Raw genomic sequence first — 23,085 nt, 5'->3', positions numbered from 1 at the left:
TGATTAAACGTACGATAGATATACGAAGTATCCTATTCTACATGCGTTTCTGTTGAAAATGACAACGTGATTTCGTGCTCGCCATCCATATGCAGATGCGTTAGTTATAAGAAATAGTAACCAGAGGATGATCCCATTTACAATCGACAGATTTAATCGATAGGCTTAAGATGCTTTTTTGTTTTTGTCTCTAGTTTTTGTAAGCGCGTGTAATAAAGGTTTTTTTTGGCTCAGAACGGTGTGATAGATTTATCCATTCAATAAAATAATAACTATTCTGATCTTACCTCTGAGTATAGAAATAACAACAGTTTCAATTGCAGAGCTTCTTCTTTTTTTTTTTTTTTTTTTAAGTTTACAGACTATAGCAAGGATCTTTTCACATTGCTCCGCTTTAAATCTTCTTTATCGCCAGAGCGAGACATTCAATACGTAGAAACTGTTGTTATGCTACAAAGTTACTATAAACATTTACTAGAAAAATTACAGTATTGTGAATTTTATTCTCATAAATCTACGAGACATAAACTTCATATCTATAATAATCACGTTAATACTACCCGACGTACATTTCTCTTCCAATTATCATATTCTTTGTATTTTCCACGTATTCTCGTGACGCGCGATAGTTTACTAACGACACAAAGGAGAGGGAAGAAAAAACGATACGAGAAGCGAGGAATCGGCACGAAAGTCAGAATCGAGAGGAACACGCGTCACGCAACAAACAGTACGCTCTCCTCGAACAGCGTGTCTATTCGCGAGTAGTTATCATTGCCCCGGTACGGGTCACTCACCTGACGACTATCATACCGAGTCATTAAGCTACACCGCTAGCAGCCGTACCGGAAATGCCGTCGCGCACAGACGTCCATTTCTTTTGTACACGTTCGTGACTTCGTCGCGGTATCTTGATCTCTCTTTTGCTCGTTTGTACTGTTCATCCGCGAGTACTTATCCACCGGTCGTGCATCGTTCGCGACCATATTAAAATGAGAATAAACGCTAACGGATCCCTCGCCAAAGGATTTCGTTCCGTGTGGAGAATTACACGCGGATCGAGTCGTTGACTCTTTCGGGTCTAACGTCGGACGCTTTTAAAGCAGTGTTACGCTTTATTTATGCTACTCTTTTCGCGTAGACAACGCAATTTATGTAACATCGTGTCGTAATTTCATATACGAGCGTGCTTGATTAAAGTAATCACTAAATATTGCATTGGAACAATAATTAAGGTAATGTAATCTGAAAACGATTTAGTGCAGTATTAATCTAAATAATTGAATTCAAATAAATCTATGTAAATAAATAATATGGTATTTTATCTAAATAAATGATGGTATTCTTGGATTCTCGTTCAGTGGATATTATTTTTTCTTTCCTGATGTTGAGATGGACATTGTAAATGACTAGTTGAAAGTATTGCATCGTAAAGATAAGACGAATGTAAAAATTCTAGCGATATTTTTAATATTTATATACATTAATTTAATATTATTTACCCATCGATTAATTTCTATGAACGTTACTTTGTGATGTTTTTATATGGAACTACTTTTAGTATGTAGAAAGTTAATTGTATTCGTACGTACGACGGTGGAATTGTTTACAAAGATTTGTCAAAAGTAACTTATCAGTAGAAGTATATAAATATCGTTAACAAATTACAGCAAGAAAATTGTTGCAAGTAACCTTTCTTTATCAATGTCGAAATAAAATTCACTTGTCCTCTGTTGTTACAGCTCATAGTACATGTTATTCTAAGGTTATAAGAAAACGCGTAGAATTAACCGCAGAACATAACGTGATGTTTATCGAAGTTTATCAAGAAAAGCGTGGAAAACGCGTAATAAATTAACTCGATAACAATCAACAGAACGATCGAGATAACAGTGAACGTAGTAAATGAGTTTCTTTTTGTGCATTTTTTTAAATATGTAATAAACAACTTTGTAATTTCATCTTCTATAGCCACTAAAGAAATCACAATTATCACAGAAAAAAATCTAATTTATCTGATAGACTTTGTTGCATCGTTCAAGGATGACTGATTTTATTTGTCAGTCTCCTTCTTCAAATTATCATAAACTCTTCGGCGACGATTGATTGCTAAGATCTCGATATTGAAATAAAAATGATAAGAATGTTATTGCAGCAATTGTACGCTGTTTTTCTCTAACAGAAATTACGTTAAAGGGTCGCGCAGGTTTTCGCAGTGGAACAAGGCGCGAAAGGTGAACGTTATCCGCAGGACGACGTAACATTTAGACTTAATATAAAAATCGACATACCTTGATCAATTCGTGACGCACAGCTTGAGGATTCTTGTCGATAGCTACGCTAATACAAAGGGCAAACAGCGCCTCTTCGTGTCTGCCAAGAGCCGACAAAGCCACCCCTCGTCTGTAATGACCCTGTTGACAAATGACAAAGCAGTAATTAAAATCCGCTCCGTTTTAACTGGTGATTGATATCTCATAAAGTGAAAATCTTATGAAATTTTTATAAAATATTCAGAATATTACTTGATAACCTGTTCTACTCACACGACGAATATCAATAGAAAAATAGGACAATATTATAATAAAAGCTTGTCAAATGCATAATACTACCTGAGCAAAGTATCTCGAATAAACAGTTATTTTTAATTTCCTCTTTTCACCTTAACGGGATTGACATAAACGCGTAATTTGTGTAGAACGGTACCAACATACAAAACAAACTACAAAGATGTATGAGATGCATAGGCGTAGAAACAGGAAGAACTTTATCGATGAATCAACGTTGTTTTATCGAGGAATTAATGTTGCAAGAATGCACGGCGTGATGTTCATTCATTTTAATTGGTTCGTTCATGCAAATATAAAATCAGTCAGATCTGTTTTTCTCTGAGCTTAAATTATTCAGATGTGTGTAGAGAGAGAGAGAGAGAGAGAGAGAGAGAGAGAGAGAGAAAGAACTACGCATGTAAATTGCTTTACATAAAGGAATACAAATGATTACTTTTATTTCATTATATCGGCGGATGATGCATATGGTTTTTTTCCTTATGCTGCACGATATTTCCATTGTTAGCAACAATGTTATCTCGTGATAATACAAACCGTTATCAATTTACGTCATTACTATAAATGATACAGCTACCGCGGCGTTATCGATCGGAAAAAAATTCGTTCGTCATATCGTATTTTGAGTAACATATTAGCGGATTTAATGGACAGACACAACATTAAAATTGATCGAAGTATTTTTATTTCATGATTATAGGAATAACAGAAAACGGAGGTAAGTTTACATATTAATATCATTTTACGAATAAGAAACATCGAAATATTATTATTTAATAAACTATCTAAACTTTCTAAAAATAATTTTTTATCCTTAACATTATCAGAAGTTAAACTAATGACAATTTTTAATATTTACCATCTGATTCGTATCGTAAAATTAATTCAGTGAAATATACGTAAAATTAATGAAACTGAAAGAAAATTCTTCCTACTTGTCACGTTTCTCAATAGGGTGGTTGCTTTGAATCAGACATCTAATCTAACCCTCGGATCTCGGTTGAAAATAATGTGTCACGCGTGGCTTGGTGAGTTTGGGCCAGGATTGGGTTAAGGGTAAAAGGACAATACGTAGCCAGACATCTGATCGAACTGCGTGCCAAGTAGGAGAAACACACTGCCTCTTATGTTACAGTCACGCGAGAAATTTCAATCAAATATGCTTGTACGCAATCGTTATTTTCAATCTTACATGTCACATCTTTTTTAGCTTTCATAGAAATGTTTGAATATTAAAACAGATCGCATGACAAAAGATAAATATGGCGAAAATATCTTCCGACTTATATCAAATAAAATGCACTGCAATTAAATAAACAGCTTTATTCATAATTCAAGAACCATGCGTCATAACTTATTAATATATTATACGTGACACATTATTTTCATTGACTCGAACGTTATCACGCGTTTCTAAAAAGGCGCACGCCAAGAAATCCATCCAATTCTATGACAAGTAAAAACTAAGTTGACATAAAACATCAAATAAATTATTTTCTCGTATACACGCGATACAAATTATTTGCACGTTCACTGCTCCTTTGCACGCTATTCTAACGCGATAATGTACCATGACAAAAAGGTGTTTCTCACCTTGCCCCAGTCCGGTCGTAGCCTAACAGCATGATCAGCATCCGTAAGGGAGGCTTGAGGCCTATTCAGCAGGAGCAAAACGTGAGCCCTGTTGCTAAGATGGAGTGGGCTGTTTGGCGCTGAAACAGGAGGAAACAGGAACGTAAAGCATCGCTAGGATATTGACTCCGATGAGTACAGACGGGAATTCTCTTGGCAACAAGATGGTCCCTTCTGTTTCACCGCAATACCTTTTCTCGCAGATTAAATTTCGGGGAAAGATTTCACCTAACAATGGAGGAAATTCTTAGACAAAACCGATGTTTCTAAAGCCTCTAAAAATTCTGTGGGGAAGTTCAATTTGATTAAACAATTTCCTTGTCACGACAAATATCTTTTTCACTTTTGCATAAGCGTAAAACGATCTCCCGCTGAATACAAATTCGTGCAACTCAATGACGCTCTCCAAATCTCGACATCGTCCTTATTCTTAAATCGCTATTCGATAAGCGTTCGCGTCATTGAGATTTCACGACGAATGTTGATTGCCCGAGAAGCCATTTCAATCGTTTGAATAATGTATAAAGCGGATCGTAAATTAAGAAATTAACCAGCCGTCGCAGAATCGTTAATTATTTTGTACTTTTTCGTAAAGAAAGTAATAGCGTGCTGTAGATTTCTTCGTTGCCATAAAACTACAAATCGCGAATGGAATAGAGTAATGACAATAATCGCCTAAAAAGGCAATTCGTTTATTTATAGGCTATGCCAACGAGGAACATTATGCGATGCAAGCGTCGACGTTTCTCTCCCAATTTATTCGCAGAACATAAAATTGTTTCACAAGTTCTCAGAATGTACCGTATATTTGTAATTTTATCATTCTGATCTGGTTTCTCATTATACGAATATATATTCGGTTTTGAGAGAATATTTAAACAAAAAGTAGAATTTATATCTTTACGACTATCGTGAGTCACATTAAGGTAGAAGCAATCCTATCTGAACATCGACCAAAAGAAATCTTCTCCACGCAAGAAATATATCATCGTTTCTTCGTCGTCCTTAAAGTAACATTTAAATTTGCGTCATTCGAAGATTATTGCTGGACGTTGATGAAAATAAAAAATAAAAAAATAATACAATTTTCTTCGCGTACATACGATTAATACGAAATTATGGAATTGAGCAGAGGCATTAGACCGACTCGGAATTAAAGAAAACGATTTCGATCGCATTACTCCTCCCATAAGCGCCGATCGAACGAATCAGCCTAATGCAACGTTTCATCCTATAATTTGCTCAAGGTAAAGTTTACTATGAACCAAACGCTCGTGTAAGCCGAATGCGCGTAGTCACGCTGGAACATCGTCATGTAACTTTCTCGAAATAGGTTTGTACGCGGTCACGATTTCGATGGCATCCGTTCCTCTTCGAGACTGTGCGCATATGAACGAAATATTCACCACTATTCCATAATTACGACGGTTCGCTGTGTGATTGAAAGTTCATTTATTACGCGTAAAATATCATTTAAACGCGAGCTACTAGCTACTCCTCTGTCCGTCGTTATAAAATCAAGTGGAATGAAAAATGGTAAATACGGTAAATTAAAATTGAACTTATATGACGCGGTAATATCACTATTTAACTTTGGTCGATAAAAGTATCAACAAATATCTCGCTGTAATCCAACCATTCTGAACTCTCTACTTTCTGATCAATATTCTCAACAATCTTATCTTATAACAGTAGATATATCTCTTTCAATAATAAAAAAAATCTCTTTGCCAACATTGAAGATCGTATCAATGCTAAGGTTCCAAGTATTACAATAGCACAGATCATCACACTTGGCGATCAACTTAAAACCAAACCAAATTGCTCATCGTCAAAATTAAATATCACGTTAATTTCGATCTTCCAAATGATACCATAAATCATCATAAAACTCGCTATTGCGGCCATACTAAAACGTGCTACAAAAATTCATCGTCGTGACCCTATTCTGTCTTCATAATCGTAGTAGGTGACAAGGCAATCCGGTGAATAGAGTATTCGTATATCGCAAGACTAAATGTCGCACGCGCGACAATCCGCAAAACGCGTTTAAAGAAGATTTACGATGTCGACAGACCTGCGGTCAGCGTTGATAAATGAAGGTCGATGAATCGGTTCGACTTGGCATTGGTGGTGATGGCGCGTGCCGGAAATTCGTCCTCGACCAGGCAGGGGCCTCTACCCGCGGAGGCAATGACATTGCTCACAATGCCAGGATGCAGTCCCGCCTGTATCGTGCAAATCGCATGCTCGTCACTCGCAACCAACGCTTTTCTTGACGGTACCGTGGCAGCTTGTTGCTCGTTTTCGTTCAACTGACACCGATTATGACAGTGAGGGTTTAGCGTGAAGAATGGCGATTTTACGGTCGAACGATGAAGTAAACTGGCCACCTTGCAATTCTCTTTTTCACGCTGGGTATAAACTTTGCGAGTTTACGAGTTTGCTTCTCGTTTAAAACGTCGTGTTTTAGTAATAAAGCTTAAACCAGAGATTGTTGACTTTTTTGAATTTTTCGCTAAATTAACGTCCTACTTAGATTTCTGCTTGACAAGAATGAATTTACGTAGAAGGAAGTTGACGCAATGTATTGGCATCGTTGCATTTAAGGAAAATAAGCTTCTAGAAGAAAATATATTTATATATGACTAAAAAGCACGAAAGTTTACAGAAAGATAAATTTAATTAAATCTAAAAACACTTGTTATTATTTATTCACCTCTTAAAGCAAATGTAATAAACGCTGGCAGACCACGTATTCAAGTGATAAATAAATTAAGTATCAAAAGTAACAGAAACGCGTTTCTCAGCTGTGTTGGAAATTTTCATTTTTAGCTCGCGTATCATATCAGCAAAATAAGACTGCAATCCGTCGTTCAATTTTCCAAAAATAATATTTTCAGTTATATTTAAGTAATATGTGAATAATATGTAGCGGACAAATTTAAAGACAAATGTGCGAAGTAAAATAACATTTTAATCTTTAATAACGTGATTTATAGAGGGATTAACCTCTCAAAGTGGCGAAATGCATAAAAGAACGCTTATACATCGAACAGCGCGTTCCAAATGCGGTTTCGTAGGCAAGAGGAACGTTTACATCCTTAACGAGTGAACGCGACTCATAAATTCTCCGTTAAAAATTCCATATTCTTCTGAAAAGGAAGAGCCAACATCGAAACGACGTTTACAGCTTTAAAAAGGAAAAATGTTCAACTTCCTGTAGTCTACGGAAAACGATTGAAAAAGAAAGAAAAATACATAAAAGTAGAAAGACATAAAACCATCTTCTTCCATGAGATCATCGTCGAAATTTATTTTCAATCGCTTCTGGAGGTATTCGAGAAATACAACAAGAGCATTACGTTCGAAGCGAACATTTTGACAAAATATTATCACCTTTAATTTTTCTTTTTTTTTTTCGATACGATATACCACCTAATAATCAAACCCCTAAAAATTCAAATGAACATAGAATATTATTTTATTCTTATAAACTCGTGGCGAGAGTGCAACACGATACGGAAAGAAGTCAAAGTCATTAAAAAACAGGGCCAACCAGTTTCGATCTGAACCGCTCTGCTGCGAAGAAAGACAAAGGGCCTTCTGAGCGCGTCGCACGAGAACAGGATGTCGGGTTCAATCGATAGAAGTTCATTCCGAGAACAAGTTACGAGCTGCAATACTCCACAACACTTCCACACAGACGCAAGTAATAATCTGCCCACGCGAGTACCTCCCGAGGAGAGGCAAAAAAGAAAAAAAAAAAAGAAGAAACAGAAAACCAGGTCTGTCTAACCGTTCAACCAAATGCACGGAACATCAGCACGTTTTTTTCCAGACAAATAAGCCCTTATGAATCTTATACGTATCGTTCAAGTGTTCCTCGACTGTGAAACACATGTAAAAGAGATTAAAGGCTGATACAAGCAACAACCTTTACCCTGAACATCTAACGAATAGACACGTGATCGGCCAATGAACGAGATCCAGATGTTCGTTAAATTGGCCCGATGAGTCAGCAAAGGAGCACGTAAAAGTGTCACTGGAATTTTGGACCGTTCTTTGAAGCATTTTTTGTGTGCATGCAAAAATAGAAATTCTGAAATGCCTTCTGATTTACGGATACGAGGAAAATAAATCTTAGTATGGTATTTAGGATGATCTAAAATCGTATTCGCACGTAGCAACGTTAAAGATATATTTATTTTCTTTGCGCGCTGTTTTTAACAGAAGAAGGCTTATGACTTGATTGAAATTGGTCATAAAAATGATCAACTGCTCACAACTAATAAGATTATTCGTTAATTCGACCGATCGTATTACACGGTATTATATCTCTATTTCCTGGCTACAGAATCGAGATGCAGACCGAGTAATCGATTACACACTTATTCCATTTAATCAACTTGATTACAGCTTAAAGAGGTTGCGTTAACGAGTTTAACAACTGCATGTCTGCCGATTTATTTCTTCTCGGAATAACATGTGTCTGGAGGTGCTCGGAAAAAAGAGACAATCTCTATCTTCGTTTAAAGCTACGTCTATGTAACGGCTGAATTGACGTAACTTCATTAGAAAGGAAAGATACAATTTAGAACATAGAAGTAATTCGATCAAAATGTATCCGCCTGTTTTCATCGCCACTGAAATATCCACAGCAAATCGATATTAGCCGATATCGGTATCAATGATTTAGGGCTTCACGGTCCTCGAAGCCTTTCACTGTCACTTTTACAAATTTGCTAAATTTAACCCTATTGAAACTTTAACTGATGATTAACTCATAATAACTAACTCGTAGCTAACGACATATTACACCCATAAATGTACTCACTGGATCACGTACATAGTCAGAAAAAGGAGTTAACGTTTGTGAAAAAGAAATTCACTGATAAAAGAAACAAGACATTCGTTGGTCGTGGTTGAGTCAGACAAGAAGAAGCGTCGTTCACAATATTTAAATCGAATGAAGAGCGTGAAAGAAACCTACTGTTGCAAGAAATAAGAAGCAAGAAAACAGAGGAGGCAGTGTCGATAATTAATTAGACGACCACGATATCGATGAAAGTCGAGCTATCGCAGACGAGTGCGTTCATCGAATAATGGACGCTTCAATAAAAACGCTTTGGTTTATATTAGGAGTGGAATATACATCGCCACGATCAACATCGCCAATAAAACCGTGAAAAAAGTTAAATAAAGGAAATGCAATTGCTTGGAAATGCCGTTAACCGACAACGGTATTATAGCGACGACACAATCTGTAAAAAAAGACAGGAAAATAAAAAATAGTAAGCGGTAGCGGAATAACAAGATATACTTGAACATCGTTAATTAGCATAATGTAAATTTTTATGCACATTTATATTCAGATGAAAACTTGTAGTAGAATCACAATAGAGATTTATTTCATTTATTGAAGATTATAAATACTTTACCTTGGATATTTTATATATCATCGAATATCGTTCACGTTTCACATCTTTGTCGCATTTTTCATCTTTGGATTTCCCGTAAACGCAGCAAAAATCATTTCATTTAAAAATCATTTCATTTATTGAAGATTATAAATACTTTACCTCCGTTTAAAGCTATTTTATATTATATATTTTATATATCATCGAATATCGTTCACGTTTCACATCTTTGTCGCATTTTTCATCTTTGGATTTCCCGTAATCACAAAAACATAAACAACAATGTCGACTTCGCACAATGAGGTAACAGCTGCTAAACATTTTAAAAATACAGAAATTAGCAAGGACCAACGCAAAGGGAAACGATCCAAATAAGAGAAGCATAATCGAGTAATAAACTCCTCGAAGCCAAGATATCGGAGCCAAGAGAACAGTCTAAACTACAACAATGCAGTAGAACATGCATCAGGATATTCTAGAACAGCAAGATCCCGAACTACGTGACCTCAAACTTATAGAATACTCTAACCCATTTCTGAACCATCAAACTTCAAAGTCCATACTCCTAAAGTTACGAGATTTACTTTTATAACAGGAACATAGAATTCCAGGTCCACGACCTAGGGATTGTGGCGCGTGTCCCGATAAACCACTGATCCGTGGGACCTAATAATCCATGATCCAAGCGTCATGAGACCTGTCCTGATCTACAATTGAAGCGTGTGACCTCGTAATCCATGCCGTTGGAATCTGCGGCCAATTTCTACAACGTAGAATCTCACGATTCATGACCACATAGTTGTGAGGTCCATCTGAAGCCATTCGTGAGTCAAAGGATCCTGTATCTATTCCATCTATTCTTTCTATCCCTGTTCTATGATCGTAATCTCCGAACCTCGACACCAAACTTTGAACCTCGGACATTAAATATAAAGTCCAAGAGTCTGGACTTGTTTTAGATGTCCAGAATCTTGGAAATCTGGAATCTGAGATTCTAAATCCAAATTTAAATTCGACTAGGGACCAATAGCATCTTAGATCCAGAAACCATAGATTCGGATTCATAGATTCAGGATCCATTGTCTGGGATCAAAGTTCAAAATAACGCACATGATCCGACAATAATTTGAGATAACATTACCAGGATGAAAATTTCAAGCGATTTGTATCTCGGAACAAGTCTTACAATAGCGGTGTCGCGAATTTTAGAATTTCATAGCTCAAAGATGTTCCGATATTGGCTGTAAACCTTCATTGTAATACATGGCGATTCTTGTCACGTTGGTTACGTCTGTAGCTACTGACTTGACTGCATAACAGGTCAAATCGAAACACACGAACCGTAGTTTCCTGGATAGGAGTTTCAGTGCAATAAAACTTATTGCATTGTGATTATCATAGAATTCGTCGTAACTCCAATTGTATCTCACTTCGTTGATTATAAACTTCGCCATCGAGTTAAGTAACTCTATGGAAACTTCAAGTTTGATGCAAGTCTATGTGAACTTTGTTTCCAAGTTAATCAACTAGTCAACCAAGTACTGCGTCGTTCCTCCAATCGATAAAATACACTAAATTAATCGAAACACGTAAAGCGCTGCTCTACTATCTGCAAATGCAAACATAGTTGTCCCCATTTTGCACGCAAACGTGCGATTTCAGAAATATCGCATCAAGACGAAACTTTTAAAATCGATCGACGAACGTTAGTATCATTTATACTGAATAATCACCTATTTTACAGTCATTAGAAAAGTGTCATTAGCGTAGTTCTTACATATATTATTTTATCATCGAAGAGAGTAAAATTATTTTCAAAGAAAAGTAAGGCTGGTAAGACCTCGGTTAACGCTCTTGTAATTATACTTGACGATATCACAAAATACACTTAATTGTGCCGAGACTGGCGAGGTCAAACGTAGAATGTGTCTCCATTTATCGTGAAGTACGATGTTCGCTCGATTCAAGATTCTTTGAATCAACCTGTAACGATATTTATTTCTTCCTCCTCAAATAGAATCCTACATCATAGCTTTAATGCCGGATCTATGAAGAATATCTCCTAATGAGCGATGCTTCGTGCAAATTCTTCAATTTTAAACAAATCCCCTGAAATCGTAATTTCTCAAATAAAAGATACAAAAAATCTCACCACGTTACAATCTAAATTTTCTCATTTCTAATCTCCGAATTTTGACACATGCATGAGAAATTCGAAAGTACGAGGAGATATAAAATGGTCATAATATACAGAAATACGCAAATTATACAAAGTAGAGTACCCGTTTTAATTAGATTCTACTCTTTCGTGTTCGTAAAAATATGAATTTTCATAAATATCCGTAGCGCGGTCGTTACCATGCAGGAAAGTGCAGCTATGAAATATATCGAAGAAAGGGACCACCTTTCAATGGTCGAAAGAATGAGACAAAACGGACAGTCAGAAAGACGTGAGAAAGAGATAAAGGTCGAGTTCGAGAAGCGAGTTAACAAGCCGCCGTACCTCGAGCAACAGCAGCAGCAACGACAAGCACGGCGATGAAGTACGCGGCCGGGTGACCGACCTTTACGTAACGCTTGGCTGTTTGCGCCGGAACGGCTGACGTCCATTCGATCCAACGGCGATGCGTCGCCCGATGCAGCTGCACCAGCGTGTCGAGAGAAGACCAAAAGACCCTGTTTCCCGCGATTTACCCCGTTCCCCGCGGCTTTGACCATCATCTGATCGAACTAGTGGACGACTACCTGCGATCGCGCTCTACTATCGTGAAGGATGCGTTTAACCGTGTCAAATTGTTATTTTTTTTTAAATTGTATATCTTTTTATTGTTAACAAATTTCTCGAGCTTGGGAAACGTACTAAAAAAAAAATATTATCGATATGCAGTAGATCCAGCATAAATTATGCATGGAACCTGTATACGTAGAACCAGAATAAACGATGAACGATCAACGCCGTGTGTTGCGTACAACAGCATGCGCAAACGTTTCCTAAAAATATATTCGCCGACCATTACGAGACACGTACATACAATTGATTTAAGGCTTTCGTACGATACCATAATTCAACTTCGACATAACGCGAAAGCAGTAGCAGCAGGTTGGCCGTGCGTAAGACAGTAAGGCGCAGCGTGCATCGTATCAGCGGCACATATGTACTTACTATTCCCTCCTTCCATTCTGGCAACGATCAATAATGCTCCACGTGTCGACCGGTGGAACGTGCGTTGGGACGACGACAGTGTCCTTTGACACGCCACTTGCCAAAGTATTCTCGCGTAATTCTTTTCGCACGCGTCAGTTTGCATCATCCACGGAAATCGCGCGACACGCGTACAATGCGTACTCGACGCGCCGTTTTGCATAAGACATCTCCGCGATCTCTGTGAATCGTGTCACCCAGCCAATTTACCCAACGCCACTGGCACCTCCTGTTACGTAGAGGTAGGAATCGCCACGTTTCCCGGATGCTTTCGCGGGCCAAAATAATCGCAAGAAATCGAAAGCCTTACGAAACCGTTGCATACTGGCGGAAACGCGACAAGATTTTGCGATGAATGTGGAGAAGCGTGGTTTCTTCTTTCTTTTGTACAGTTTCGACATATCCGGTGTTGAATTTTAGTTCTACGTCGCTATAAATAGATCGTGCACTTTCCTGCAAATTTATGTTTTTATGCAAGCAACTAAAACGAATAGAATTTACATAGAGATCTACTATCTACTATCGTGTAAATATCAAAGTACTTTATTTTGGGCGTTCTTTACATTTTTACGAGTTATATAGATTCTGTATATTTTTACGTGTTCTTCTATTCATTTAAATAAATATCTGCAGCCTAGTTATGAGATTAGATTCTGTATTCTGATAAGATTAGGTTAACGACAACCTGCTTTATACTCGTTTTTCTTTATACATTTATCTGCTACTCCCAGGGTCATAGATGTATCATACATTGGAGTACGTGACAAAGATGTATAGTAATGATTATTGGGTCTGTTAATCGTGGATGTCATTGTTATTCTTCCAGTGCAAGGAAATTATATATCGCTTCGCTAAATTTGCTGACGGATAGGAAATGATATTATCGAAACTGACTTGCATTTTTTAACGTTCGAATTACAGAGGTTACAACGTTAGACAATAATTTCAGTGAAAGTTGCTTAAAAACTACTTTATATTGAGCGTGTATTTATAACTAGCAACTCCTAAAGTACATACTTCGTGATAGCAATTATTACGATTAAAATATCTAGAAGTAACATCTCGCATCGAGTAATTATGTGTCGTCGTAGCTGGGAAAATTACTAGGTTCAGAGATTAAAAATAGAAAATAAAGAAGAGTACTTCGAATAAGATGTCACTTGTAGAAATTGTAAATTGTAAATTTTTGAATTAAATAAACAGGATCAAAAGGTCTGCGATATTTGAATTATTTAAAATAAACTGCAGCTGCTCAGAGAGTTGGAAATTGGATCGAATGCTTTCTGCATTTCAAACAACCAGATCAAACTTTCACAAACATAACGAAATGTATGCATAATCAATAAAAATAGCAGAGATTGGCAACGTTGTTGCAACGATGAACGACTATGATCGTGCAATTCCTCGAAGCAAAGCACGGAAATCATTGTTTGCCGTCAGCTGATACGTTTCACCAACGTGTCGTGCTAGTTGTAAACGGTAACATTATGTAACGACACTTTGCAGGTGTAATAACCGATACATTAGCCGACCACGATTGGATGTCTTCTGATCGTTTTACAAATTGAATTCCACTTTACATCATTACGTTTACCACTGAAATAACCCTGGCGACTTCTAGAAGCACGATACTATTTGCTTCCACGTGACGTAGTAGCACTTTCGAAAATTACCGGCGACTTAGCTATTACACCTGACATATTTCTCCCGCCACTTGTATTTTATTTCTCGTGTTTATTTTCTTCCTGTTGAAGTGGTCACCATTTCTAAGAGAAAAAAATCTCTACATGATCTGTTTAGTCTTCTAGTAGTTTTTTTTTTTTTTTTTTTTTGGAATAAATTAATTTGAATGGAAAAGAGAAAGGCGGCTGGCAAATGTATTTGTGAAGGCATTGACAAATTAATTTTCAGATATTTACGACGAGAGTTAGAAAAATATTAAGAGATAATTGTTAGTAGGGATATAGAGTTTTAGGGAGGGTGTTGGTGTGGTCACCATTTCTAGAAAAATTCCACATCTGGTCTTTTTAGTTTTCTCAGGCACCGAAGCCATTGACAGCGTATAGACAAAAGACTGCGACGAAGGCAGACCATAAACGGTAGACAGGCGACGTTGGCTTCGGGGTTTTCAGCTATAGGGTAACACTGCTAGCGTGCGGATCTGGACCAGCTCAAATTGTATTCTTACTTATAATTACACTTCTGTATTAAAATATATTTGCTACCTTACAATTTATCCACGAGTTTCTCTATTTGTACATCAAATAACCTCAATACTTCCTATGCCAACAAAAAACCAATTATTTCATAAAGCAAATTGTGAACGATAAAAAGGATACCACCGCCGCCGTTAGCGTACTTAGCGTTCATTTCCAAAAATTACTACGTTTCAACCGATTTGTTTATATCTAAAGAAAGACGAAAGATAGCTATGTCTTGTAATCTTGCTTTTACTTCTATCGTGAGTCATAAGAATAATACCGAAACACCCCCTGCAACGTCCCATCTAAGAGCATCTATTATTATATTTTCAACTTTTCTTCCACGATATCCTGAAAATCCTATGCAGATAGAAAATTGCCACAATATCATCTGTCGTTTTTCTGCGAGTGTCCTCGAAACAGCGCGATAATCGAGTATTATTTTCACGCGTGTTAGAAGCCAAAGGAATAGAACAGGTAGCTTTCTCCAAGCCAAGAAAGCGACGATATCCGCTGACCGGCCTCGCTGTTTCGCTTTGCACAGACACACGGCCATTTTTCACGGTCAAGTACCGCCCCGCTGATGCTTTCGTTCGATCGAGTTTCCTGACTGTCTCTGACCTACTCTCCCGGCCTCCTTGACGCCGCCACTTCAGCTGCAGTGTTCTCCACTTCTTCGAAGCAGTCGACGCGCCCAGATAGCCAGCCGGCGAACAAAATGTAAATGAAATAACCTCGTCCTTGCCTTGCCTTCGCGATAGAAACGAACGTTCGTGAAACGATGGATAATTTCAGAGGTGATTCCGGCAACGATTTTAGAAACGATTTCGATGGTAATTTTAGAATCTGTTTTTAGGGAAAATCTCAGAGGTAACTGCGGGGAAGATTTCAGATATGAGTAGAATTATTGAAACGAAAGTAGAAGCTCGTGAAAAGTGGTTAGGCAGCGAGTTAATCGCAGACTCGCCTTGAAGTCACGTAATTCCTTGGAAACCCAGATTACTTCCTATCGGTAATGACTTCCTGAAGAGGGGACTTTTAGGAGTGGTTGGCGACTTTTCATACTACTTGGTAGCAGGCACCTGATTTTTGTAAAATTTCTTTGTTCCTTCGTGTTAAAGACTGAGAGTTCGAGGTACAAGAGTCTGTAGGAATAAAAAATCGAGGCTTGAAGAAGCTGTCTGGGATTTGAGGTTGATAGCTCGAAGTGAAAGAACTTCTAAAAATAAACAAGAATGATGCTCGAAATGAACGAGTTTGAAGTTTAAAGAACTCGAAGAGTTCAGAGCAATAATATAACGTATATGGTCAAAGTGTGCGAACACACGTCGTACTTTTCTAGTTACCTCATTCAGATTTGTTACGATAATTTTCAGCGATCTTTTAATTCGTAAATTGATCTTTCGTAAGGACCTCGTAACGAGTACGTATATTCATACATTATCGTTTTACGATAAATTATTGCGTAGAAACATAGTCGGTGAAAGATTATCGCGCATTTATACCTAATTTGTACGTATAGTTTATTCTGATTTCTAATTAGAAAAACGTGTATTTAGAGAACATTTTGTATTTCATGTAGAACATACATAATTACGTAGAACAGCAATTTGCTTTCACCATAATGTATCTACGTCAAAGAAACGAACATTAAAGCCTCTCTCTTACTAATAGCCTTGGCTTCAAATCTTCTACTACCACACTATTTTCACCCTAAACAGACAGTTTTACGCTTTTTGTTTACAAGCGGTTCTAATTTTACGCTCTTCCATATTCCAATTTAAAGAACAAATCTCCTACGGAATTAACTTTATAAACCACCGCTATTAATCATTTCTCTAATCTTCCAGCAGTCCTCGATCTTCCACTAAATCTGCCCGATAAATTCTGAACGCGGCGCAACCTATCATCTCCCAATCGTCTACCAATTTCCAATTTCTTAGTTACTCCCCGAGGTGTATCGTCCAAAGTAGAAGTCGTAAATCGTCGGAAACTCGCAAGAAACATCGAATGAGATGAAAATTATTTGTTGAAGATTTCGACGTTCTGTCAATTAAAGAGAAATTACATTCGTCGTTCTCACATGTAAAGTTACTTCACCAATTAACATGAAACATGCGTGTTTTTGTAACAGAGACAACACTGTCTCGTGCTATTAACACTAAACACTAAACACTAACACTAACACTAACGCTAACGCTAAACACTAAACACTAAACACTAAACACTAAACACTAAACACTAAACACTAAACACTAAACACTAAACACTAAACACTAAACACTAAACACTAAACACTAAACACTAAACACTAAACACTAAACAAAGTGCTTGATACTTTAGTACTTTAGTACTTCAATACTTTAGTACTGTGTTTAGTGTTTAGTGTTTAGTGTTTAGTGTTTAGTGTTTAGTGTTTAGTGTTTAGTGTTTAGTGTTTAGTGTTTAGTGTTTAGTGTTTAGTGTTTAGTGTTTAGTGTTTAGTGTTTAGTGTTTAGTGTTTAGTGTTTAGTGTTAATAGCACGAGACTTAAAGGACAGTCTTGTTTCTGTTACAGAAACACGCACGTTTCATGTTAATTGGTGAAGTAACTTTACTTTACTTTGCTTTAGTACTTAGTGGTAGTAAAGCTTCAACGAGATCGTCTGACTCTTCCATGAATACGAGACGGACCTGATATACGTTTATATTTCTCGATATGGCAGTTGTCAATCGATAATGATAAATTAAGGAGGGCTATAAGTTTATTTACCATTAAGCAGCAGTATTACTTCTATTTGTATACATACACATACGATAGTAGTATAAATAGAATAGAATGAAAGAACAGAGCGTAAAGGTGAACGCCTTTGTTTAATAGTTACGTTACGAGTGAAAAGCGAGTTCGTAAGATCGAAGCGTATGTCCTCAACCGTCCCTTCATATACAATTTATATACAAAATAATAAAAATTGTGAATTGGTACTTAAGGAACAGGTAATCAAGTCGCGATTATCAACCGATATAAATTTGATACGTAACCTATGTCGATAAATTACAAAATATTGTCTTAAGAATTATTTACCATTAAAGAGCAGTATTATTTCTATTTGTATACATACAGATACGATAGTAGTATAAATAGAATAGAATGAAAGAACAGAGTGCAAAGGTGAACGCCTTTGTTTGTTAGTTACGTTACGAGTGAAAAGCGAGTTCGTAATATCGAAGCGTATGTTTTCTACCGTTCCCTTATTACAATTTATATACAAAATAATAAAAATTGTGAATTGGTACTTAAGGAACAGGCAATCAAGTGGCGATTATCAACCGATATAAACTTGATACGTAATCTATGTCGATAAATTACAAAATATTGTCTTAAGGCTGAACTTGCATTTTTTTAATCCCCATTCCATACTCCATCTTTCATCGTGTCGTAAACTAACAATCCAAGCAATTACGTTCTAACAATTGCATCCACAGCGAACGTTTGACTAAATCCCCTTGTGTTCGTACAGATGTTGAATAAATTCGAAGCAGCGGCAAATGTCGATGACTCGACGAGCTCCAGAGAAGAGTCGCACACGTCCCTTCCACCGTATATCCGCCACTCTAAGATGAAACCGATTAATTCCGTTCGTTCGTCGCCGGGCATACTGGCACTACGTTTTATGCGTAGCGCTCGTCCTTACATAACGCTTTTTATTATGTAATTGACAGAAACGTCGACCCTGCGCGCCTGCGTATATACCACGGGCGAAAGTGTCGCCCGGTGTCGACGTCGATTCGAGGAAATCGCGCTTCTTTTCCAGCCGATCGATCCTCGTGCCAACCTCTCCTACGCTTTCACGCTATGCATCGATATTCGGGGTACATTATCTAAGCATGCGAACCATTGCATATATAATTCACTCAATCTCTTTGATAGCCATCGAACGTATGTTCAGTGCAATATTTTAGATTTTTCGGAGGAGTGGACTCGAAACAATGGGAAGCGAAACAACTGATAGGAAGATGACAAACAATTACGAAAAATTAAAAATTACGAAAATATAGTAATTACTGACAGGTAATTATCTAGACGTATTGTCTATGTATTTTCATCTAACGTATATAATTTATAATCTAAATATATGCATATATCACCTGAAATAGCTGCTTTACTCGTGACACCATAATACGTATTATCGATAGAATCTAAGCATGTACGTGAGTTTCAAGTACATATATCGAACTCGAAATGAATCAGAGACAATAGACCTACATGCATTTGTATAGTGGCCATATCAAGATGGTTCCAAAGAATTTTAACATATCGAACTAAATGAAAATTTGCCCGCGCTAAATTCAAAGAATAGGACGAACAACGTGACAATTGTCGATCGACTCTTTCAATCCATATAATGTTATTTTCGTCGTGCGCGACCGAACATACTTCGCTTTTCGCTTTTTTGCGTAACGATGCTTAAGAAAGAATTGCTGTCAAATTTCAAAAATTCATCGTTAGTGGTCATTCCTGTATCAATGCTAATCGACAATTTTGCCAGCTATCGTTCTATTTTACCTTAGAAATTCAAAATGGAAAATAAGAGACGACGTTATTTTTAGAACAATATGATACTTTGGTCCGCTCGATGATAACGACGATTAAACGTTCGTGGCAATTTCCTCGGACAGAGGAACAGTAGATCGGACGTACCTCGAAGCGGTGCTCTACGTTAGATAATATAACGATGGCCGAGGCAGCTACGGCTGGGGCTCTAGTGTCAACGTAACCATTTATATAAATCTATCGTTACGTAATCGGCCGGTCGATCTCCACAACCAAATAGATTCGGCCCGTGCTGCCGTTACGCGACGCGCACAGCGCGGCCACGTGGTCTATGCTGCTTCTGCTGTTACCGCTATTCTTTGCTCGATGTTCATCCTTCCGTGTTTTCAGCCTTTTGTACCTTCGATCCATGTTTTCTGTTCTTTTTCTTTCCTCCGCTGCTCTTTATTTTCTTTTCCTCACATCGCGGATCGGTGATAAAAGGATCCGAGGAAACGCTCCGAGGAATAAAAATTCCTTTCCTACAGCTGACAGCCTTTGAATCGTAGGCGTAAACCAGGAAGCGTCGTTTGTTTTGAGATAAGCGAAGATAGCATAAAATCGGTGTATGTATTTTTAGAATTCCTGGTATTGTATACAGGAAAATGCGGAATTTTATTTTCTTAGACTTTTATGGATTTTTTTATCGCGCTTGTAAGTTCGAAAGGTAGCTTTAAACAGCATATTTAGCAAATCCTTTGGCATCTGTCTTCAAGCGTATTCTTCGTGATTCTCGATGAATTTGGTTCGTACTTTCTGAATGAATAAATAATTAGATCTCCGACGAAATACCGAAAGCTCTTTTAAGTTATTAAGGAAAATACGCGCTGTTTTATTTCTATATCGCGACATCGTCTCACCTCCCGCTTCATGTTCAATTTCATGAATGTACACTAAATACAAAAATATATGTTAGAAAGCGGAATATCAAAGAAAATGATCGTATAATTGCCAATGGAATTAAAAATCCTAAAAACTGACTCATCAAATAAACAATTATCGACAAAGAAGTAAGAATAAAATGAGGTTTAAATGGCAAGAGTAACAAAGTTATTCATAAACTTGAAATTCAATTAACGCGGAAATTAAGGGCGGAAATGGGAAGTGCCGAAAAGGGGGAGGCAACAGATACGAAGTCGTCCTATCAAAACAATTTTCATCGATAAAATAAACCGATCATTCCGCTCTGTATATCAGGCGAACGCAACGCCATGAACCTTTGTTCTTCGACGGCGATTAACGACTTAAAATTGATCAATCAAAAATGAATCTCCCGTTACGTGAGACTGGCTTGACAACGCAACGTTATGAAACGTGCTCGAACGCACGGCTCGGCCTTATCGATAATAATCGCGATGCTGCACGTTTCGAATATCGCCGCATGGTCCAGAAAAATCATTCTATAGCTACCGGTTACAGGTGTTTACGTGCCGTAAACTTGGCAACAAGTACATGGAAGCTAGCTATGTATGTACCTACGTGGAACGCGATTTAATCTTGTCAACTAGGGATTTAACGTGAGAACGAATAGACCATAATCGCGTTCAGACATTGCGTTCAGATCGAACGAGAATTTGGATTTAGGTATTAGACAATTCCGAGAGAAATGTATCGTTTTGAGCATAACGTTAAGTAAGATATATAAAGTATTGGTTTTCAAATAACGATATACACGGATCCTAGCATTAGGTCGTCCGAAAAGTTTCTTTCGTTTTAGAAGGAAATAACGGATGCACAACATTTTATCCAATTACGTATGAGCCACTTTGTTTTATCAAGATAAAAATCACAAGGTTTGACAGATTAGGTTTCGTATCTGTACAAAAATGCGTTGTTGTAAAAGACGCATCTTTAAAGGAAAGACACTTTTCGGACAACCTAATACTTGCGATTGGCAATACATTGGTCGAATGTGGATCACTTGTTTTATACTTACGTTAGTTGAAGATGTCGGCGGTGATAGCGAAAGATCTGTTTCGCTTTAAGGTCTAAGAGTTGGTGCGTTAGACTATTGTTAAGAGATTATTAAGAGACTGTTTGGATTATCGTTAAGAGTACTTGGGAGGTTAAGTCTTTGACAACAAATGCATGTAACGGTTGAGCACCACTGATCTAATATTTACATGCAAAATATTGACGATGCTTATTGCGCATAATTAAGATGACACTCGACTCGAGGCTATCGAATCATCCGCTTATTCAGTGTTTGAATACGCGCGTAAATTTTTCGAACTGGCTATCTTCCAGATTCTGTCCGCTCGAATTTATGCAAACATTTTTTTCTTAAATGCTGATGTAACGGTGCTATCTAGTCTGTCTGTAATTTGTGCTACTGATGGTAGTAAATATAGTCGCCGAGTAACTGGCCAAACCGATATGGTAGAAATCGTGTTTCATTCGTTCTCGTATCGGTGGCAGGGAAATTCATCGGACGAATGAATCGTGGCTAGGATAGAGATATACAACGTTTGCAAATATATCTGACGAATTGCAAATTAATCCCGTCGACCTCATAACGTGGAAATAGATCCTACGTGTAGGGAAATTTACGAGGGTAAGTACGAGCGAATCCGGAGGAATTTAGCTGGCAGCACTCGTGAATTCACGTTGAAACGCCGGAATCGTCCGTAAAACGTTATTAGATACGGTCCAATGATGTTTAATTAATACCGCAGGGAATGCGAAACGATGCATTTCATGTTTTATCGTATGTTTCCCGAAATCTGCTGCATAATCACGAATTTACAGTGAAATATATCGCACGTTCGCGTAAAATTGAAAAGAATTGCCGAACGCTCTAAAAGTGGTATTGTTTTCCATTGTTTGACGCATCTTACGTAACACGTGTATCAATAGCCGCGAGGTGTTACAAAAGAAAGGAAAAAGAAATCAGCTTTTATCATAGCCAGCGAGCGGATGATCGGCAACGTGGTTCCGGTTTCGACATTCACGGTTGCAGATACGTATGTACGTAAGTACCTCGACTGCGATATTTCTTTCCGCTCGATGTAACGATAAAAAAGGGAAACGTTATCCACGACGGATGTCGTGGTCGCTCGCACATGCCCCCGAAATGAAAACCACGTCACAACAGACCTCACCCTCTTCTGTCATTCTTTCTCTTGCACACAACTTTTTCTCTGCATCTAGCACACAATTTTTCCAGTCGCGTTATCGCGCCATTATCAAAGGGGGTGGAGAAATGCACTATCATAGTCCAAACTATGCTTGCTTAACACCGTTATACGTATAACGTTGCATAAAATTCATTTTTGAAAATGCTTGTAAAAAGAAGTCATCTGGATAAGTCCGAATATCATTGTTTTTATCGGTTATTATATTGCTTTTAAATTTATATTTATTCACTATCGAATAAAAAGGAGAAATTACATTATCGAACGTAATACGATAAATATTATTTGAAATGAAAAATGTTGTGCTACGGAGGTTCCTGGAAAGAAAACAATCACGATCTTTATGCAAATAAAAT

At 37.4% G+C, this 23,085-nt stretch overlaps 1 protein-coding gene across 2 annotated transcripts in view; it reads right to left on the bottom strand.

Moving 5' to 3' along the window:
- Positions 1-23,085, bottom strand: part of LOC117233422 (LON peptidase N-terminal domain and RING finger protein 1) — a 63,438-nt gene that overhangs the window by 13,281 nt on the left and 27,072 nt on the right. Inside the window, exons 1-3 of one of the 2 annotated variants that reach the window (XM_033493730.1) lie at positions 12,783-13,007; positions 4,161-4,279; positions 2,292-2,414 (exon numbers count right to left, since the gene is read on the bottom strand). In XM_033493730.1, coding sequence (XP_033349621.1) covers positions 2,292-2,414; positions 4,161-4,279; positions 12,783-12,984 — 444 coding nt within the window. In that variant the 5' untranslated portion in view covers positions 12,985-13,007. Of the gene's footprint in view, positions 1-2,291; positions 2,415-4,160; positions 4,280-12,782; positions 13,008-23,085 lie in introns of those variants that run through there. The other variant, XM_033493729.1, reaches the window with a different exon arrangement.

This window comes from Bombus vosnesenskii, unplaced genomic scaffold (assembly GCF_011952255.1).
Source record: "Bombus vosnesenskii isolate JDL3184/JDL3185 unplaced genomic scaffold, Bvos_JDL3184-5_v1.1 scf7180000013295, whole genome shotgun sequence".
In the NCBI taxonomy this organism is placed as follows: domain Eukaryota; kingdom Metazoa; phylum Arthropoda; class Insecta; order Hymenoptera; family Apidae; genus Bombus; species Bombus vosnesenskii.
This window is presented reverse-complemented; position numbering and strand designations above follow the sequence as displayed.